General features: G+C 45.4%; 3 protein-coding genes across 3 annotated transcripts in view; 1 reads left to right on the top strand and 2 right to left on the bottom strand.

Annotated features, from left to right (window-relative positions):
* Position 1: 1 nt before the first annotated feature.
* On the bottom strand, positions 2-2,011 carry LOC118509023 (transcription factor grauzone-like). Its single transcript, XM_036049056.1, has 2 exons — positions 1,841-2,011; positions 2-1,759 (listed from the first exon to the last, which is right to left on the bottom strand). The coding sequence occupies exons 1-2, from the start codon at positions 1,949-1,951 to the stop codon at positions 227-229; spliced, it is 1,644 nt and encodes a 547-aa protein (XP_035904949.1). The 5' UTR covers positions 1,952-2,011; the 3' UTR covers positions 2-226.
* A 175-nt stretch (positions 2,012-2,186) lies between these two features.
* LOC118509029 lies at positions 2,187-3,403 on the bottom strand. The gene is made up of 4 exons (XM_036049066.1): positions 3,249-3,403; positions 2,902-3,083; positions 2,632-2,831; positions 2,187-2,528 (listed from the first exon to the last, which is right to left on the bottom strand). Exons 1-4 carry the CDS (start codon positions 3,315-3,317, stop codon positions 2,293-2,295), a joined length of 687 nt encoding a protein of 228 aa, XP_035904959.1. The 5' UTR covers positions 3,318-3,403; the 3' UTR covers positions 2,187-2,292.
* A 2,923-nt stretch (positions 3,404-6,326) lies between these two features.
* Positions 6,327-18,332, top strand: part of LOC118512213 (serine/arginine repetitive matrix protein 1) — a 39,004-nt gene continuing 26,998 nt past the window's right edge. The window contains exon 1 of the mRNA XM_036056328.1: positions 6,327-6,514. The gene's annotated coding sequence lies outside the window, so the exon portion shown is untranslated. The remainder of the gene's footprint in view (positions 6,515-18,332) is intronic.

Raw genomic sequence — 18,332 nt, 5'->3', positions numbered from 1 at the left:
CTTCAGTTGCTCAGCACTAATAATGATTTTTTCTTTATTCCTTTAGTTTTTGTTGCAAAAATGGAGAAATACACCAACGTGACTGCAGAAAGCGTAATATAGTCCCGAGTTCGCACGATTTCGCTATAATGAAGACAACACCAACGAAAGGCAAGCCTACGCAACCCAGTGGGGAGTGTTGATCTCAATAATTTAAATACCCCAGCCGCTTCCCTGTGCACGGTCGTTAGTACAGTGCATTGACCTTCTGTTCCTGTTCCGGTTCGCTCTGCCTCTGTTGCTGTTGCTCCTGTTGCTGCTGCAACTGTTGCTTCCGGCGTGCTTCCCATTCCACCGGATGCTTGTTCTTTCGGTGCGAATATTTGTTCGCATTCGAGTTGAACGTTGCGCCGCACACCTCACAGGAGTAGAGCGGTTTCCGGGTGTGCAGTGCGGCCACGTGCTCTTTCAGATAAAGTTGCCGTTTGAATAGTTTGCCACATTCCTCACACTTGAAGCGTTCCTCCACGTGCACCCGCTGCTTGTGATTGGTCAACGCCCGACTATTGGGACACTGCTGCGTACAGATATCGCACTGAAACGTTTGGCCGGCCTCCGTGTGCACCAGCTTTACGTGCATCTTTAGTGCCCGCTTGCTGTTAAGCCATTTGAGACACTCCTGACACTGTACCTGCTCCGTCACCTCGAGCCCGAGGTGAAGCTTCACGTGCCGTTCGAAGGCTTGCCGGCTGCGGAACTCCCGACCGCAGCTGTCGCATATGTGATTTTCCCGATTGCCGTGCATGTTAATCATGTGCGTGCGGAGCGAAAGGGAGCTGGCAAGCTCCTTGCCACAGACTGTACATTTTACCCGCACGTGCGACACGATGTGTGCCTTCAGGTGGCACTCCATCGCGTACGATTGGTGGCACTGGGTGCATTTGTAGGGTCGATCTTCCGCCTGGCCATGCTTCCGACTCTTGTGCACCAGCAGATAGCTCCGGCTGCTAAAGCTTTTGTTGCAGATTTCGCACCGCACCATGCTGGCCCCGACGTGGTACGACAGGTGTTCCAGCAATCGGTACCGGCTGTGAAATGTACGGCCGCAGCACTTGATGTAACCCTGCACCTGGTGCTGTTTGTAGTAATGGTTTTTCAGCGCGGTAAACGATTCCAGCCTTTCCTCGCACAGCTCACACTTCATGTCGTAAAACTCCTGCAAGCGCTTGTTGGTTTCGTCCGTCGGTTGCTGTCTTTTCACGGTGCAGCTTCTCTTCTGCTCGGTGCTGCTCCCTTGCAGCGAGTCACCCTTACGCGGACGTCCCCTTCGCTTTTGACCCAACCGTGCTGCCGTCAACCGCCTGTTTGTATGCGCTCCATCTTGCAACGGTTTGCTCCCGTCATATTCGCTATCGTCCGATTTGTTGCTCGAACTGCTCGGAGGAATGTAGTCCTCGATCGTGCCGTACCTTTCGTCGTCCGGTTCGCTATCGAGGTGCTGAGGATCGTGGCATTTTGTGTCATTTTTTTCCTGCTTACAGCTCTCATTTTCGCTGGGAACTATTTTGGCGAGTTCGGCCTCCTCGTAGCGCAATTCCAACACATCGTATTCCACTTCCGGGGCAGGTTCTACCTTTACCTCCTCGAAGTATTTCTGATGCTGTACGGTCCACAGCTGATCTTGGTTGTTTTTCACCAGCTCGTGGTAGGTGTGGAAATCGGTCACCTTCGCCTCGCACTGTACGCACACCGAGGACGGAAATGGTTCGATTGGTGTGATCTAAAACAGGACAAACCGAATCACTTGGCTGACTCGCATTCCATGGATCCCACTGCTCATGACGCACGTTTCCATACTTACCGGAAAGGTGAAGAGTGTTTTTAGCTTTACACTAAATTGTTCCTCTTCGATGGAGGCTTTGGTTTTCTGATCCGCCAGACTAATCAAACACAATCGACACTTTTCGTCCATTTTCCCCCCAGGCGAGCTGCTGTGCTGTAGCGTTTGTTTGTGGTAGAATGTCAACAAATCAATATTATGAATTTGACAGCGATGCATCACACCTATACCAACGTGATGCTGCCGTTTTCACACGCACACTAGCACAGTCGTTCGATTTGGCCGCTGGTTGCAGTTTTTGTTTCCCTGCAGCAGATGCACTTTTTTACGATTTTTTAATAATTTAAAATTAATTAATAAACGATGCTTTCCTTCAAATCTGGGGCTGGTTTATTTTAACGTGCTATTATGCGTGCTAAAGCCTACAGTACATGCAACACAATCGACCGGCATTTTTATTGTTTTTCTACGGCCTACGGCCAAGATTTCTTTGCCTCATGGCCACGATACTTCTGTTTGTACTTTAACCCGGTCACAACCGTGGAGCTCTTGGGGAAGGCCGACTTTCCACCGAACATCGTGTCCGTTTCCGGATGGAAGCGTATGTACTCTTGCTGAATGTACAAATTTTCCGGCAGCTCCACGGAACTGAGCGCATCGAGCGGAAGTCGCGTGTCGATCGGTGTTTGATAAAATACAACTGCATCGTCTGGAAGAAAAAGCAAATTATCACCAAAAAGGATAGAATAGGATGCACCAATCCGAATTCCCTATAATTTAACGCTACAAGTCGAACAGAGAAGCGAGCTTACCAACGGTTTGCAGTTCGTGCAGCATCGAATTAGGCACCCAATGTCCGAACGCTTTGCCACACGCGGACAGGAAAGCAAACTTCTGTTCCATCCTACCGAGCGGTTGCTTGCGGTCATTCAGCTTATTTTCTTTGGCAATGGTTAGCACCTGCTCGCTGACGTTTTCGGGTGGCGTGTACGGTTTGATTGCTCGTAGATATCTGTGAAAGGGAAAACGGAAGAAGGTTAGCGCTTCATCACCTTCTCCCCTCCGAACGAATCGGATCTTACCCTCGGGCGGAAAGCGATTGTGCGACGGATTCGAATCGTTTCCCTGCGTATAGCGCACTCTGTTCCTCTAACTCCGCACGCATCGCTGCCGCTTTCGTCTGATTCGCATCACGATTGGTAATTTCTGGTTTTTTGATGCGCTTTACACGATTCGAGCTGGCACACCGGAAGCATGTAAGGTCCTGTGGGTATGAAAATTTATAAAAGATAACTTTTTTTTTGTAAAGCGAGCCGCAAGTAAACATATTTTGCAAGGCAGGCGGCACCCGGGGCTTGGAGCGTCACGTAACACCACTTGTACGTATTTGCACATAATTGAGTGTGAAATATGCGCAATTCAAGCTTACCACAGATCTGTTCGCCAAAAGGACCACCGTATTTCTTCCAGCAATCGTAGAACGGATAATTCCGGCCATGGTAAGACTGTTTTTGGTAAACGTTGTTGTACAATCGTGCTTTTTGTTGTTACTCGTGACAGCGCCAGGTCGGTCGATGATGAACTGTCAACACGTTCGACTGTCAGTGGTCAAACGTCAAATCAGCTGATCAAAACAATAACAAACATTTTAGATGTGCGCAGTTTAGATCGGTTTGATGAGGGGTTTTATTCAACACGTTGAGAAAAGCTCATCGAATTTTATCTGAAACAAGTGTAAAATCACGTTTAATGTTAACTTTAACACCCGTGTACCTATCAGCATAGTACGGATAGTAAGTAAAAACGGCTACAGAGTAATGTTTTAGGCAAAGTCCTTTCACATATTGTTTCTCTCTTTCATAGCTTTCATCAATACGGTTCGAAGAGGAGGAATGCAAGCGGCGGATTGATCTGTAGTAGCTATTTTAATTGTTTGCTGACACTTCCGCCAAAAAGACTCCCAATTCCGTCCAAGCGTCCTGAGGGAAAGACGCAAAGATGAAGCGAAGGGAAGGACCAAATACGGATTCCGGTAAGTCTTGATCATTGATTTTCGTACCAATGATATAAGTTTACTAACGCTGATACAAAACCAAGATCAAGTTGGTTCATTTATTGGAGAACTCTTTGCACACTTACCTAAATGTGAGAAAGTAATATTCGGAAACGATGAGGCAATCACCATGAAAGCTAAGGTGGTACGATCGAATGATCACTTGGTTTGTAGATCTTCGTTAAACACTATTTTTAGCATAGAGCAATTCAAGAATTCTTTCTTGGTGCTTCTTCTATTTGTTGCAACATATGATGCATATCATGCATCATATGATCATCCCCGTCCGACCGGTTCGTTAAATGTTACTGGCCATGCTAGGGGAAATACATGTTCAACCTCCTTCCGAAGTCACACATTCCAAGGTGACTGTGCAGATGCGGGATTCATTTTCGATGTTCAGTTTGCCAGCCAGCGGATTGATGAGTTTGTCGCTCGTTGTACTACGCGTTCGTGTGAATGTCAGACGGTTATTTGAATGTGACTATAATGTCCGGTTTGGCGTTATCGGGCAGTGAGACAAACGTTTCGTTTCGGGGTCTTTGATTTTTTTGGTCAAAATTATTGATTAAAATATAAAACACACCCAGCTTTGCAGAACAAATGAAGCTAAACAACTTCCAGCAACATTTAATTAGGTCCACCATGAATCATTCAACACGACACCTGCGTCCGTGGCGAGGTGTTGCAAGCCGGCAAACTAATTGCCATATTTATTTGAACGTTTTCGTCCACTGAAATTCGATACCTCGATTGGGAATCACGGCGATAAACGGCAGCAGTGTGGCGTGACCGTCAGACCCAACTATCCGGTGGACCGTTTTTTTTTTGTTGCTCTCTTGTCCATGCACGCACACGCACTCTCTGCAATCGTATCATCTATCGCCGTGCAGCAGCTAGACGTACGTTGGCCTTCTGTGTTATTGTGCGCATCTTGATCCTGCCGAAGAAAAAAAAAAAAACCACTCCGACAAGCACACAGCCACCACCATCTTCGCGCTCGGGGCAGTTTGGAGACGGAAAAATGCCGCTTTCCATCCCGAAACCGAACCACCCCCCCTCCCCCGCCCCTCAACGCATCTGCCCCGGGGCAAGTTGTTGTCGGTCGGAGCAGGTTTGCTAATCATCAACCTTTGCACGTGTGGTTGCTGTTGTGGTGGCAGCTACCACCGATAGCAGCGACCAGACTTAACACCATTAGACGGGAGGCTTCACCATCGATATCTTCTGCACGATTCGAGCAGCAGCAGCAGTAGCTGGGTGGAATCGTAGTGGTCGGAAACTGGTCGAACAAACTGCGATATTTGTTTTCCTTGAGCCAAATCAACTCTTTGCCCACCGCACGCGCAGCAACACACCGACTGCAGTTACGGTGGTGGAAATGCGTGCGAAGTTTGCACGCGAGGTTGGATTTGGGTTGTGGGGAAGGGACAGCCTAACGACGGTGGGAGATTTGCCGCGGTACCGTGGTTCGGATATATTGTTTTCTCGTCGAATGTGGGATTTGGGACCATTGTTAATGCCGCACGCGTGTCGCCAGCAGCGTGCCGGGTAGCGTAAATGTTACATCCGAACCTGATCTGTGCTATCATCTATGAGGGACGCATTGCAAGCACGTCCATGCAGATCGCGACACTGGTTTATTAGGATGGAGTATCGATAAGATCTTTAATTTAAGTTTAATGATCATAATTAATGAGTGGTTAGAAATAATTTCGGTAGGACCGGGGATCAAAACCCATCCAGACCGCCCTCATTTGCGCAGGGCTGACTACTTTGGTACGGGTAAAATCAAGTCACAGAAAGCCAGTAATGGCATGCCTTCAAAGGTTGTAGTGCCAAGGAAGCAGAGGAAGAGATAATTTCCATTTGGCAATGGCAATGACTCTTGGACAACTTATGTCTGTCTTTAGTTGCATAAAACTGTTAACTTTTGACGATCTATGGTCTTGTGATTAAATTCCCTAGGATGCCAGAAGTTGCATTACAAAAATGTATCAAAGTTTAGCTAGCAATAAGAAAATCTGCGCACTCTACGCAACCGTTGAAAAAGCACAACACAACTCGACAAGACCATTCCAGGTCGTTCTATGCGCCACCTTCCGAATGGCTATCGTACCACACTGCAAGTGCGTGCAGAGCCGACTTTCGAACGCATCGCGCCAATCGTTTGGATCCGTCTCCCTTATAGACGGCTCAGGCTCGGACTCGCCAACTCGCAAACCACGGCCGCAAGTGGGTGCCGAGAGGGAGGCTAATTTTAAAACCGATTCCAGCAAGCCACACACCAGTTTACCACCGCCACTCTTCTGGTGCGTCCCAAACTGGCCGGTTTTTTTTCTCCTTTCGTGTGTTGGTGCTTGGCGCGACCATTCGGGGGGTTTATGCCAGCGCACTACCAACCCCTGTGTCTGTTAGCCCTGTGCATGCGTTTCATAACCAACGACGACGGTCGACGACGATCACGGTTGGGTTTCGGGTTTTACGTTCGCGCGCTCGCTCCGTACGAATTTCGCCGTTCGTCGCTTGACGGGGCGTTCAGTTTTCCAGCAGCGCTCGATGTGTGAGCACAGGCCCGTGAGACTAGCTTTCGCGATCGGTGCACATCCCGTCATTCGTCAGTGTGTTTGCTAACCGTTAGTGTGAGTGTCTTTCTTGCGTGTGTGTGTGTTTGTGGCGACACCAAGCCACTGTTTGTGTGTTTCTCCCCTCTTTGTGGGGTTTGATCTGCATTTAATATTTCCTCAAGCTTTCCTTCAGGACGCTCTGCTTCCCATAGACCGGGGGTTCCGGGAGTATTGGGATTTCGTGCTGTCTTCAGCTTTAGTGTCTTAAGCGTGCCCCGGAAAACAATAGATTTTCTGATGGAAAGTAAAAATCAAAGTTAAAGTCCGTTGCGCAGCGGGAACGCATGCGCAGAGTGAACGATCGATCGATCGAGCAAGCGTGCGGCGATCATAAATTTTGGTGTGCGGTCATATTGCCGTCCAAGGCTCAAGTTTCGACGTTCGATCAGCCCGTTTATTGTTTCTTTGCCTTGCGGGAACAAAAAGTACAATCCATCCATCCAAATATTACCCTTTCTCATCGACTTTTGCCCCTCGATGTGCGTGTTTGTGTGTGTGTGTGCGTTTGTGGTATGTGTGCTTCTGTTGTTGATTTGCTTCATTTTGGATCGTTCGTTTGATCATCGTCGTGCTGCGGTTTCGAACCGGCGGCACCGTGGTGGCAACACTTTTCCTTCCGGTTCACGAAATTTCCGGGGTGAATAATCTGGCGCTTCCAATGCCCCGTGTATCGATCGATGTTGGTGTGCGTGTGTATGTGTGCCTTTCCAGTGTGACAGTGGTGGAATAGTGTGGTGTGGTTTGTCTCTTCCTGCAAAAAGCATCCCGTGCCCGTTCGATGTGATTGACAGTGAATTCGGCAACAAAAGAAAAGTCGGAAAAGCACCTATTGTCAACTGAACTGGGGGTGTGTGTGTGTGTGTCGACGCAGCATCGAACGCCAACGCTAAAGCTCGATCGAGTGCAGCTGCATGCAGGCACAACGACAGGTAAACTAAACGTTTCGCTAAAATAATTATGTGCTCGCTTAGGTGCAATTGCTGGATGCAGTTTTCTGCACACAAGAAGCAACTCCACCCATGCACAAAGCGGTGCAGCAAAACATTTCACCAGAGAGATTAGAGACCAGGGGGAATGCAGAGGGGGGAAGGGGGGGCAAGCTAAATCAGCCAGGAGAAAATGCGTCCATCGTTTTAAACCCGATCGAGTGTATCATTGCCATTGCAATTTTCTTGTTTTACCATCCAGCCCTGGTAAACAATTTCCCTTGTCGCTTTTGATCGGTAGCCTTGGGATTTGGGAGCCTGTTCAGTGGAAGCTGGTTATGCATCGGTGGTAGGACAATTTCTGCCCAATAAGAAGAAGACGAAGAAGACGTTAGTAAAGAAATAATGGTGCCGTGACCAGGATTTTATTGATGATTGAAGTCATTTCGGTCGGAGGTTTGGAGATTCTTGAGCTGCAAGTTCCAAGAGCCTTTAAAATAAATGTGCACATTTGATATAAAATTTTTCCTACTCTTGAGCGTACTTTTCGTACTATTTATTGGCGTTTAAAAGAATCCTATTGTTTTCCAATCAAGTGCAAATTAAAATGGAACTCATTCAAGTGATCTTCCGCCACAGTGCTCTTGCACAATTTTTTTAAGAATTCCGCCGTTTCCCGCGTTATGCCATATTTTCCCGCAATGGTAAACCATATTAAGTAAACCATGTTTACTTGAAGCACGAAGTAAACCAGACCTCGCTTAGGACCTTAAGGGGCTGAGCCGTTAGCCGGGCTTTACACGACAGGACCGGGGAACAAATCCCATCCAGACCCAGACTGACACGGTACGGATAAAATTATGTCTTGGCCTTTCGAGGTTGAAGTGCCAAGGAAGGAGTAGACGTGAGACTTACTTACTTACTTATCAGGCGCTACAACCGCGTCTTGGCCTGCTGCAACAATCCTTGATGCCGCTCACGGTTTCCCGAATCCGTTATCCCGGTCGTTCTGGCGGACGCATCAGCACCATCACTTCATCTCAGTTTGGGCCTGCCACGCCTTCACGCCTGTCTGTGTGGACGGCCGAAAAGAACTTCACGGGCGGGGTCGTCCGGTGTCATTCTCATGACGTGACCAGTCTCAGAGGTGTATGTGAGTACTGTGACTATAAATGTTTCTTACAGTCAATGATGTGACCAGATATGAGATTGGTACTCTTAAATATTCTAATGTTTGTTGGTATGGACACATTTTATAGACGACTAGCCCCTTTTGTATTGCACCGCTTGGAACCCCTGTAATGTAATGATGGAGCCTTTGGCTGTGTTGTTACCGGGGGTTTCAGATTGTCATTCCAACAACGGCTTTTCCGACTATTAAGCCCCAATAGCATTTTGTAGCTTTACAATTCGCGTTGGAGAAATTCGCCAGTTGATTGCAAAGTTCCAATGCCGCGATGCAATACTCAACTAACTCCTTCTACAACGGACTTGCAATCAATCCCGTATCAATTGGAAAAAATTCCCCTGAGTGATTCGTAGGTTCCAATATAAGGACCGAAGCTCTGTAACTTTTCCAGGAGTACCTGTACAGAATGTGTGAAATGTTGTGCTGCAATTATGATATCATCTGAGAATCTGTCGTTTTAAAGAATGTATTTACTCTGGTGACATAATCTAAACATTCCTGTCAGAGCCGCTTGTATGATATCGTATGAGAAAATTATCCTAAATTGGAAATGTTGTGGTAAAATTCTGAACCCATTTGCCTATGGTCTAGAATTGAATGGTTATTTGAAAGATCGAGCTTGTTACTTATGCTTCTGTCTTTGATTGTCATTTCAATTGTCGACGTTTGCCAATCGCTGATCGTACACAGCGATTGCCATATTTTGCTACCAATACCTGGCTCATAGTATTACCGTAACATCACGTGTGTGTGTAATACTTCTTCTCCCTTTTTTCTTCTCATCAACATAAAACAACACACCAAACTGTTCTTTCCGCAAAAGTTGAAAGAAATCCAAGAGAGAGAGAGAGATAGAGAGGGAAAACAAAACACCACCTTCAATTGTTGGCAAAACAGAAAAAAATTTGAATCACAAATGAGGGTATAAACTCAAATTTGCTTCGTACATCGAGCGTGCAGCCAACGGAGCACCCGATACAATTGAGATAAAAACAATCCACAGATACGCGATCTTGCGCGATGCTCCGAAGCATAACATTAGCTTGTTTCGGTGAGCTGTACGGAGAACCAGTTTTGTGTCGAAGCCATCGATTCATCCGTTCTTATGGCAGGACGGTGTGTGAAGGTTCTAGCATTCTGATGCTATCATGCTTTTTTGCATTTTACTTTGGCTCATCTTCCTCCGGTTTGCGTGACCGGCGCTAGCCGTGTGTGGATCCCCGCAGAGTGGAGCAATATTTGAAATTCTAATGAACATCTACCATCTGTCCGTGGGGGATGAAACCAAGATGTGGCTTCACAATGGCTCCATTAGACTGCTGGCGGCTTGCGATTGTGGTGAATCGTTCTTCCAACAAGCGGTCAGAACGGTCGAATGCTTCTGCTGTGGCAATCAAGAGCGATCCAACCAGTTCTGGTAAGAGGGAACCCCGTTAAAGGATACCGAAAGTGAAGTTATCTATCGTATATGTGTGTGTTTTTTTGTGGGTTTTATTTATTATGCAAAGCGATCAACTAACAATCTATGCCGGTGGTCAAGGTGGACGGATTAGAACGATCGCTTGTCGTGTTGGGGCGACGAATCGCTGCTAATCTGTGGTGATTTATGTTAGCGCTCAAAACCTTCGCTATCTAGCTGTCCGTGTGTCCGTCTGTCTGTCCGTATTATCGAATGATGATCAGGCCCAGACGACAGGCCCGGGTATGGGACAGCAACGGCAAAACACAACATTTCGGGCGTCCTTGATGCGTGCGAATGTAGCACCCTGGGCTTGACATTTGGCGTTCGTATTGGTCGGGTTGTGTTTCATCAACGCAACCACCGTTTCGGGTCAGCCTTTCACCTTTTCCTGGTAAGGAGGGAAGGTTGGAGAGGGGAAGGTTGTTGTTTGTGACGGGTTGTTGCCGGACGTTTTTCCTGCTTTGGTCATTCTAGTGAATGTCAACGGGTGATCAACGGGGATCAAGGAGAAACGGTTGAATCGCCGTCATTAGCACCGTGATGCGTAAGCATCGTCCACACTTTTCAAATCTCATTAGTGCATTCATTATGGGGTAGAGTTCGGCTGTGGCAATGTTTGTTTTCGTATTTGGCGGGGCAGTTTTAATCTGTTGGTGAAAAAGATTATTGAAAAGATAACGTAAAAGGCGCCTTTAAGTGTTGTAGATTTATAGGAATAATTAATTGTGAGATTTTGTCCCTGTTTTCGATAGATAAGAATGGCTATTTGGAAGAAAAAAAACTGTTAGAGAAAAATTTTAGTGTTTAGCATATTTTAAACACATTTTTTCCTTTTTTTTTTGTACAGAATAATACGGTTACGGTAGGAAGGCAGCTCTTACTAAATAATAAATAAATAAATAAATAAATAAATAAATAGAAAAAATTCACATAACATATAAACTTCACGGTGATGCTTTTGAAAATAGTTCAACAATACTAGTAGTTTAGAAAAGTAAAATGTTCTACAATGTTGGAAACATATAACAAAACTAATCCCAACTGTCCAACCCGCCTAGGCCGACTTCTCAAGTCATATCTCTCTATATTCTTGGCCTTTCCACCCTTTTAGGTCATGGCTCCCACGTAGATGGATCGTTAGTCCTTACTACGGGGGAAAGGTCCGGATGGGATTTGAACCCCGGTCCTGCCGTGTGAAGACCGACAGAAAATAAGAAAAAACCCATTATGTCATGTGGTTTGAAAAATTATGCAGAAATATTTATGTCATGTTTAAAATAGCTCAAACAAACACTCGAAAACCAAATATGACATATCTATTTGCCGATTTCAGCCCCAACATCGCTTACACTTTCCATCTCACTGCTACGATGATTCTCTCTCATGCGTGCTAATCCCTAACCAACCTCAAATCCTAGCCAGCCTGCCGTACAACGGCGTACAAATCTGACCCGAATCCGTCATTCAGCGAGGAAATGGCAAGCGCAGTGGTTAAAAGAAAACACACGAGAGATGAAGAAAAAGGCCACTCTTTTTTGCACTACAGCATTGATTAATCTCGCGAGAAACAAAACCCAGTCCGAGTGGCGCTGCAGCTCGTGCAGTGCAACGATCATAAACCGCATAAACATGTACCGGATCGCATAGCCGCTCCTCCGGCTGGTGTGTGTGTGTGCCATGGCCGCGCAAACGACTGCCCTCACCGGGGCACCTTAATTGCTAACTAATCTCAGCATCACCATCAGCATCACCTCATCGGGCTTACAGGCTGCGTTAATCTCAGAGACTTAGCGAAATGCACATTTCACTCTGGCACCCATCAGGACGTCAGGCACGATGCGCTTTCGAACGATGGCGGCTGGTTGGCAGCCAATGGTGAAATGTAAATAAAAGTAAGAACCACGCTCCAGTAAAGTGAAGCAAAAACCGATCGACGCTTTGCATGCGTTTGATTAGTGTCCGTGTGTCCGTGTGTGTGTGTGCATTTGTTGTTGGTTGTTACTTTTTAATGTGGTGCAACTACGTACACAAGCGGCGTGCACAGCACCTGTCGAAACGGTGGTGGCCCACCAAACCAGTTGTGGCCCACTCGACGACGGAGAGGGCCCCATTAAATTCACTTTCCACGCGATCCGCGATCGTGTCAGAAATTTGGTTGCACGGGCCTGGTATGTGTGCACTTGTTGGAACGCGGGCGTGTGTATTTGTGTGTGTTGATGTGTGATTTTTGTAGCCACTTTCATCGCTCACTCGCATATCGCAGTCAGCTAAACAGTCCCTCCTATTGGTATTGGCTGCACATCGGCAACATACCAGCGGATCATTCGTATCATCGGTTACCCGTGTCAGGTCTTGGTCTCACCTTACGTCCAGGCAGCCGCTCTTTGGCTGGTCTCAACGGGCAGACCAGACCGGAAATACAAGTTACGCGGAACGAAACGAACCGCACATCTTGGCAACAAAAAGCTGCAGCCGTTTTTAGCAAAATCTCACCCGGGCCTGGGCGATCCCGGGGAGAGCCTTCGTCCCCCATGGTCGATGGGACGATCGGTGCGGTCGACAACATGCAGGAATATTAATAACAATTTGTTACAAGTTATTGATTAGTTACGCGCAGTGGCAGCAAACGCCTGGACGGTGAACAAGCGGTAAATGCATTAATCTTTTGGCGTGTGGTTGGTTGAGGCTTTCTTTCAGCCTTGATGCCTCATCTTCGTGTGGCAGGTGACGAGTTCCACTGCAAGGTGCTGATTATGAGTGACGCGTTTTGTGATTATGTTGCGATAGAAAGTAGCATTATTGGCCTGCGAGCACGACCAGCTATGAGTTTTAAGTAAAAGAAAAAAAAACTTATGCTAGGTAAAGACTGTTAAATTGATTGCTGACAATTGCACAAGTAAAAAATCCAATTTATTTGATGACATTTTTTAAGCAGTCAATTTAGTTCAAATACTTTATAAATATTGAACAATTGTATTACATTATTTGCATATATTTTATTTTATTCTATTCGTTTTGCTCATATGTTTCTTTTCGTATATTTTATAATCGTTTTGCCATTATTTTTGTTTAAGAAATGTTAAGTTTTTATTTAATTTTTGTATTTTTTAATTGAACTTATTTCATATATATTTTTGTTCTATATATTCAAGTTTGCATACTATTTTGCACAATTTTGCAAACTTATTTTTCTAACTTATATTACATTATTCTCTGTACTTTTATTGATTTAGACGATCTTTTGTATTTTTTTATACTTTTAGCACTGTAAATAGTTAATTATTTTAATTATTTTACTTAAGTAAACGAATTGTTTTTAATTTTTCAAATTACGGTTATGAGTGTCAGCTCGTTTATCCAAAATTTATTTTGTTTTGTATTTGTTTTTATAAATTGCTAAGTAAATTGTATTGTTTTTTTCAAAATTTATTTCAATTATTTTTTTCTTTTTTTTACATCATCCTCAAACGTTATATTATAGTATTTTTTATATTAGGCAGCAGTTTGATCAATATAACGTTTTATATGTTTGTAGGTTAATTCAGCTATGTTTAGCGCTGTTTCTATTTGTTTGCTAGTTCTAGTCTAAAAACCCTTTTTATTAATTATATTTTTTTTTCTTTTTTTCTACTTTCTATCAACAGGTTCGTACAATCCAACGGGCATAAACATGGCATAAGTGCAACAGCAACTGCGAAACCCCCCCAGACCTGAGTGTGTACACAGTAGTGCGTAGTCAATTGTCTGTCTGTCCGTGTGCGTGCATAAGCGACGAACCCCTTGCGTCGAACGTACCACGCAAAACTTCTCGCAGCGAGTTGTGTGACACAGACCAATAGTTCGTACCTGTCACCAGGGTGCAGCGAGCACACAGTTCGCAAGGGGGGCAAAAAATCAATGCAACCCATTGCATGACCAGGGTAGTTACCGAGAGCGGAGGTGCTGTCAGTGGAGAGCGACGCGTAACCGCCAAACAGCAGTACAGCAGTCTACTGGCAAAGAATCATCGTTATATCACCCGGTTCGGGAGGCCGTAATCCCTTTTAACCCGTCCAGACCCGCGGCCTAGGGACCGCTCCACTTCGGACGGTCCAGTTTCGAGCGAGCAGATTTTGTTTTGTGTTCGCGCTCTACCTTTCGCTGAGCCGCTTGTGCACCGCACGCCCGAACCGATCGGTTACCGAAAACGAAAAAAAAGCAACGCTTTCCTTCTTATGCTCGCAGCATAATACAGTCGACGATCGGTGTCTGTTACAGGTCTGGCAAAAGGGCGACACGACCGACACGATGAAACAGCACCGTAGCTAAATCTCTTCACCGAGTGTGGTTTGTTTGCGGGCGATAGGGACCGAGCGCAATGAAAATGCAAAGTAACAACCGCATAATAAGCGCAACCGAGGCACACTCCCGTCGTACCATAAAGGTCCCCCCCAGTCGGGTCGGTGGTCAAAATATGGTCCAGGAGCAGTTGAGGAGTCTCGATCGCTCTCGCTCTCCACACTGGATTCCGATCGTCCCAAGACAACCTTGCGCGGTCGGCCAATGATCAGTCAGAAGCTGTTGATCATCGAAAAGAAGGCAAAGAAAAAGCCGGGGCTCGATCGAACCTCGCTCGGGTGGTGAATTGCGGGTGCAAGGCGGATTTTATTATGCAATAATACGGTTTATTAAAAGAGATCATAAATCGGAGTAGAGCGCCTGGCGTGGGACGGTGAAAGAGGTGAAAGGTGAAGAAAATGGCACCACCCTCCCCCCCAAGCATACTTAGCTGAGTGGACAGGGGAATGAAATTGGTTTGCTGATCATTACGAAAAGTGAGCAAGGAACTAGTTACAAACTGGCATGAAAAATTGTGCAATTGTGTGCAAATATCGCTACTTATCATCGTACTTATTCCCACTTTTTTTTGGTAGCAAAGTGACAACAAGCAACCAGCGAAACCGCTTCAGAATGCTCCCGTACGATCGGTTGCGTGCGGTTGGCCGACATTTAGGGGCCATCCTTTGGATATATCTACGGTTTATAGTGCTTTCGGTTATAATATTCTATCTGGTCCGGTGGTATATACGGGAGTATGACGATGGCGAGAGTGTGCAGCAGGGGAATGAAAACGAGACAGTGAAATCTTCAGGTGGTAAGGATGAGCTTTGAGATCTTCAAGAGATGAAGAGAGAGGGAGACAGCTCGTCCATCGCAACACAATGCAACAGCGCAGAGGTGGAATTGCTTTCCGATTTTCATAACAATACTGTTTGGCAACCGACGGTTTACCGCGCATTGGTTCAGCACACCAAACCGATCGAATGTAGCAAGAACTGTATCGAATGTTGACAAACGGCATAATGGCTGCCGGCTGTCAGGGTCCGTTCACTCGGTTCCCGATGGCAATCAACAATTAAATTCCCACTCGCTTATTTTGTTTTTCCTGCTGGTTTGAATTTAAGATGCGCCTCGAAGAAAAATCAATTCATCGAAAAGTATCAAAATTATTCAAGCAAAAAAAGAAAAAAATCAAGCTAATGACAGCTTTTTAGATTCCAGAAGGTGCTCGATAGAAATTTGCACCGAAAAAAATCGCGGAGAAAATCCTGCGCAAGCACGCTATCTTGAAGGGTGCCACGATTGCTCCATAACGAGTGAAACCCGCTATTACTCGTCGATCGTCTTCAACCCTTCGTGTATTGGTGTTGTCTTAGAAAGTTGGCCGATGCATTCCAGCGTGTTGTATTTTTTTGTCTTGTTTTTGTCCGTCTTTTTTTTTAAATCGTGCAGCTGATGATGAGTATTAGCATCGTAAATCCATCTAACGTAACGCGAAGAAAAATAGCCCTTTAATCCCCCGTGATGTATGTATGTATGCGCGTTAGGAAGAGAGAGAAACATAGCGACCAATCCGATTTATTAAACACATTCGCTGAACGCTGCGAACAAAACGGATCGCTTTTCCTAGCCAGCCGGCTGTGGTTGGTTGCATTTTCTCGAAAACGGATTGTATTTGTGCAGGCAAGTGGAAACATCTGCAGGCGGGTAGGGGCACGGGCAGGGTTTGGGGGCGGAGCCGGCCGGCCATGAATTTCGTGAAAGTTTATTGAAAAAAACCCTGTAGCCCGAAACGCACACCACCAGACCGTCTAACGCAACAGTAATGATCGTGAGCCGTAAGCGAAGAAGGCAAAACTGCATCCTTCTTGTAATGCGGCACATAAGCAGTTTTCTGACCAGCTTACTGACCAAAAATTACGAGTGGAAAAAGTTCCTTCCCACCCTTCTTAGATAACCGTCCCCCCAAAAAACCGGCTACCGATCGATCGATCGAATATTGATCGCCGGAAATGTTTCTATTCATTGCCGCATACAAACCGTGGTGGGAAAGCAAGCAAGTTCGGCTTGGAAAAGCTCGCTCGTGGCCCGACTTCGTGATTGTTCGAGTGCGCGCGCTGGATTGATTTCACAGCTTTTTGGGAGGTTTCGATTGGTGTGTGCTTTTGGTGCAATCATCCACCAACCGTTCGCAAGGTTTGTAATGCAATTGCTGGCTCGCTGCAACCCGTGCAATACGAACCCCGCTGGGAGAAGCAAACACGCGGAGGACGGCTTAGATTGATAGGTTGCTAAATAATGGTGAATTGCGTTATTTTGGGGGCTTGTTTTGCTTTACATGTAGCGTCAGCGTTTGTTCAATGGCAAGATTCTATTGTATTCCGTACACTTTATGTAAGTTTTATGTTGTGGAAAGATGGAAAGGTTAAGTAATTTTATTAAAATTGATTTTTATAGCAGCAGGTTTGAGAAATTATTAAAAATTGTAAGAGATCGCCTTTCAAGGCTTTGGGAAATGGGAGAAAACCCACATGCACCTCAGGTATCTAGAATGTAAGACCTTTTGTGAAAGATCGAATGAAATAAAACGATTTTGTTTGTGAAATAGTAGATCAACACTGTATTTGCATTCGTTTAGAATTTTTTTTCCTAATATTTGATGATTTTAGAACTAGCAATACGGCCAGGCTGGGGCGGTCCGCTGGCCAAAGCAATGGCAGGGCCGGGGATCAAATCCCATCCAGACCCGCCTCCCACCGTACGCAGGGCTGATTACTTTGGTACGGGTAAAATCAAATCGCAGAACGCCAGAAATGGCAGGCCGAGACTTGTTGAGGTTGTAGTGCCAAGGAAGCAGAAGAAGAAGAATTGAGTTTTTAGTGATGAATGGTCCACTTCAAATTTAGGCAATTTTATACAGTTAAAATATATTGCTTTTAAACTATTTTTGATATTTTCTAACGATAACTTTTTTGCAGCAATTTTCATTTTTTTTTTCAAGAAAGAAAAAATAAAAATAAAAAAGAAAAAATATATAAAAATTTGAATAAAACAATTGAATCAACTTACTTTGGCGGTTTAGATAGCTTTGCACAGTCCACTTAGCAATGACTAGCAACGCCATCTGTAGGAAATCGTTGGAAGTATTTCTTGCCGATTGGTTTAAAAAAAATCAACAAGTGCATGATGAAGCGGAACCTGTAACACACCACTTAATGATGGAATGTTTGCGTTTGTCTAAATTCAATAAAAACCAGCCTAATTAAATATCGCTCCATTGAATGCAATACCACTCCCGAAATTAACAAGATAAAATCGGTTCCAATTTTTCACGAATCGAGCCGTGTGTCAAACGCGCTGGATTTGAAAGCGTTTGCAAACCACTCAACCTTGATGAAGGTGTTTCTTGAAGAAATTGCTTGTGTAATTCGCATTTAGCGCGAAAAGCATTTCGGTACCGCTTTCTCAACACACACACACAGACACCAGCCCAACGCTAGAAGTGTATTTGCTCACCGTGTCACCGTGATTGATGTCAAGCCCCGGGATTCGTTTGCTTGCCGGGTGTGATCGCGTTAGGAACGGATTGTGCATCCGCCGGTTTCATGCTCGCGGACGCCCTCATCCGTTGCATTATTTCGATCACGTCGAACGGCATTCGGTTAATGTTGTTGCCTTTATGTCATCGGTTTTGGTGGGGGTGAAAAAGGAAGAAGCGAAAGAGAGAGAGAGAGAGAGAGAGACAGAAAACACACCCCGAGCTGTGTGCATTTTAACAAGTTCGTTTCCCCTAATTTTGTTAACCATCTTTCTGAAGTGCGTTTTTTGTTTTTCATTTCTTTTCAGTTGATTTTATGCGCCTGCCCGGAAGTCCGCCGTCTCCCATAGTGTTCCAATCAACGAAGTGGCTCACGTGCCTTTTTTCTTCTGGCAGCT

The sequence above is a fragment of the Anopheles stephensi genome, chromosome 3 (genome assembly GCF_013141755.1).
Source record: "Anopheles stephensi strain Indian chromosome 3, UCI_ANSTEP_V1.0, whole genome shotgun sequence".
In the NCBI taxonomy this organism is placed as follows: Eukaryota; Metazoa; Arthropoda; class Insecta; order Diptera; family Culicidae; genus Anopheles; species Anopheles stephensi.
This window is presented reverse-complemented; position numbering and strand designations above follow the sequence as displayed.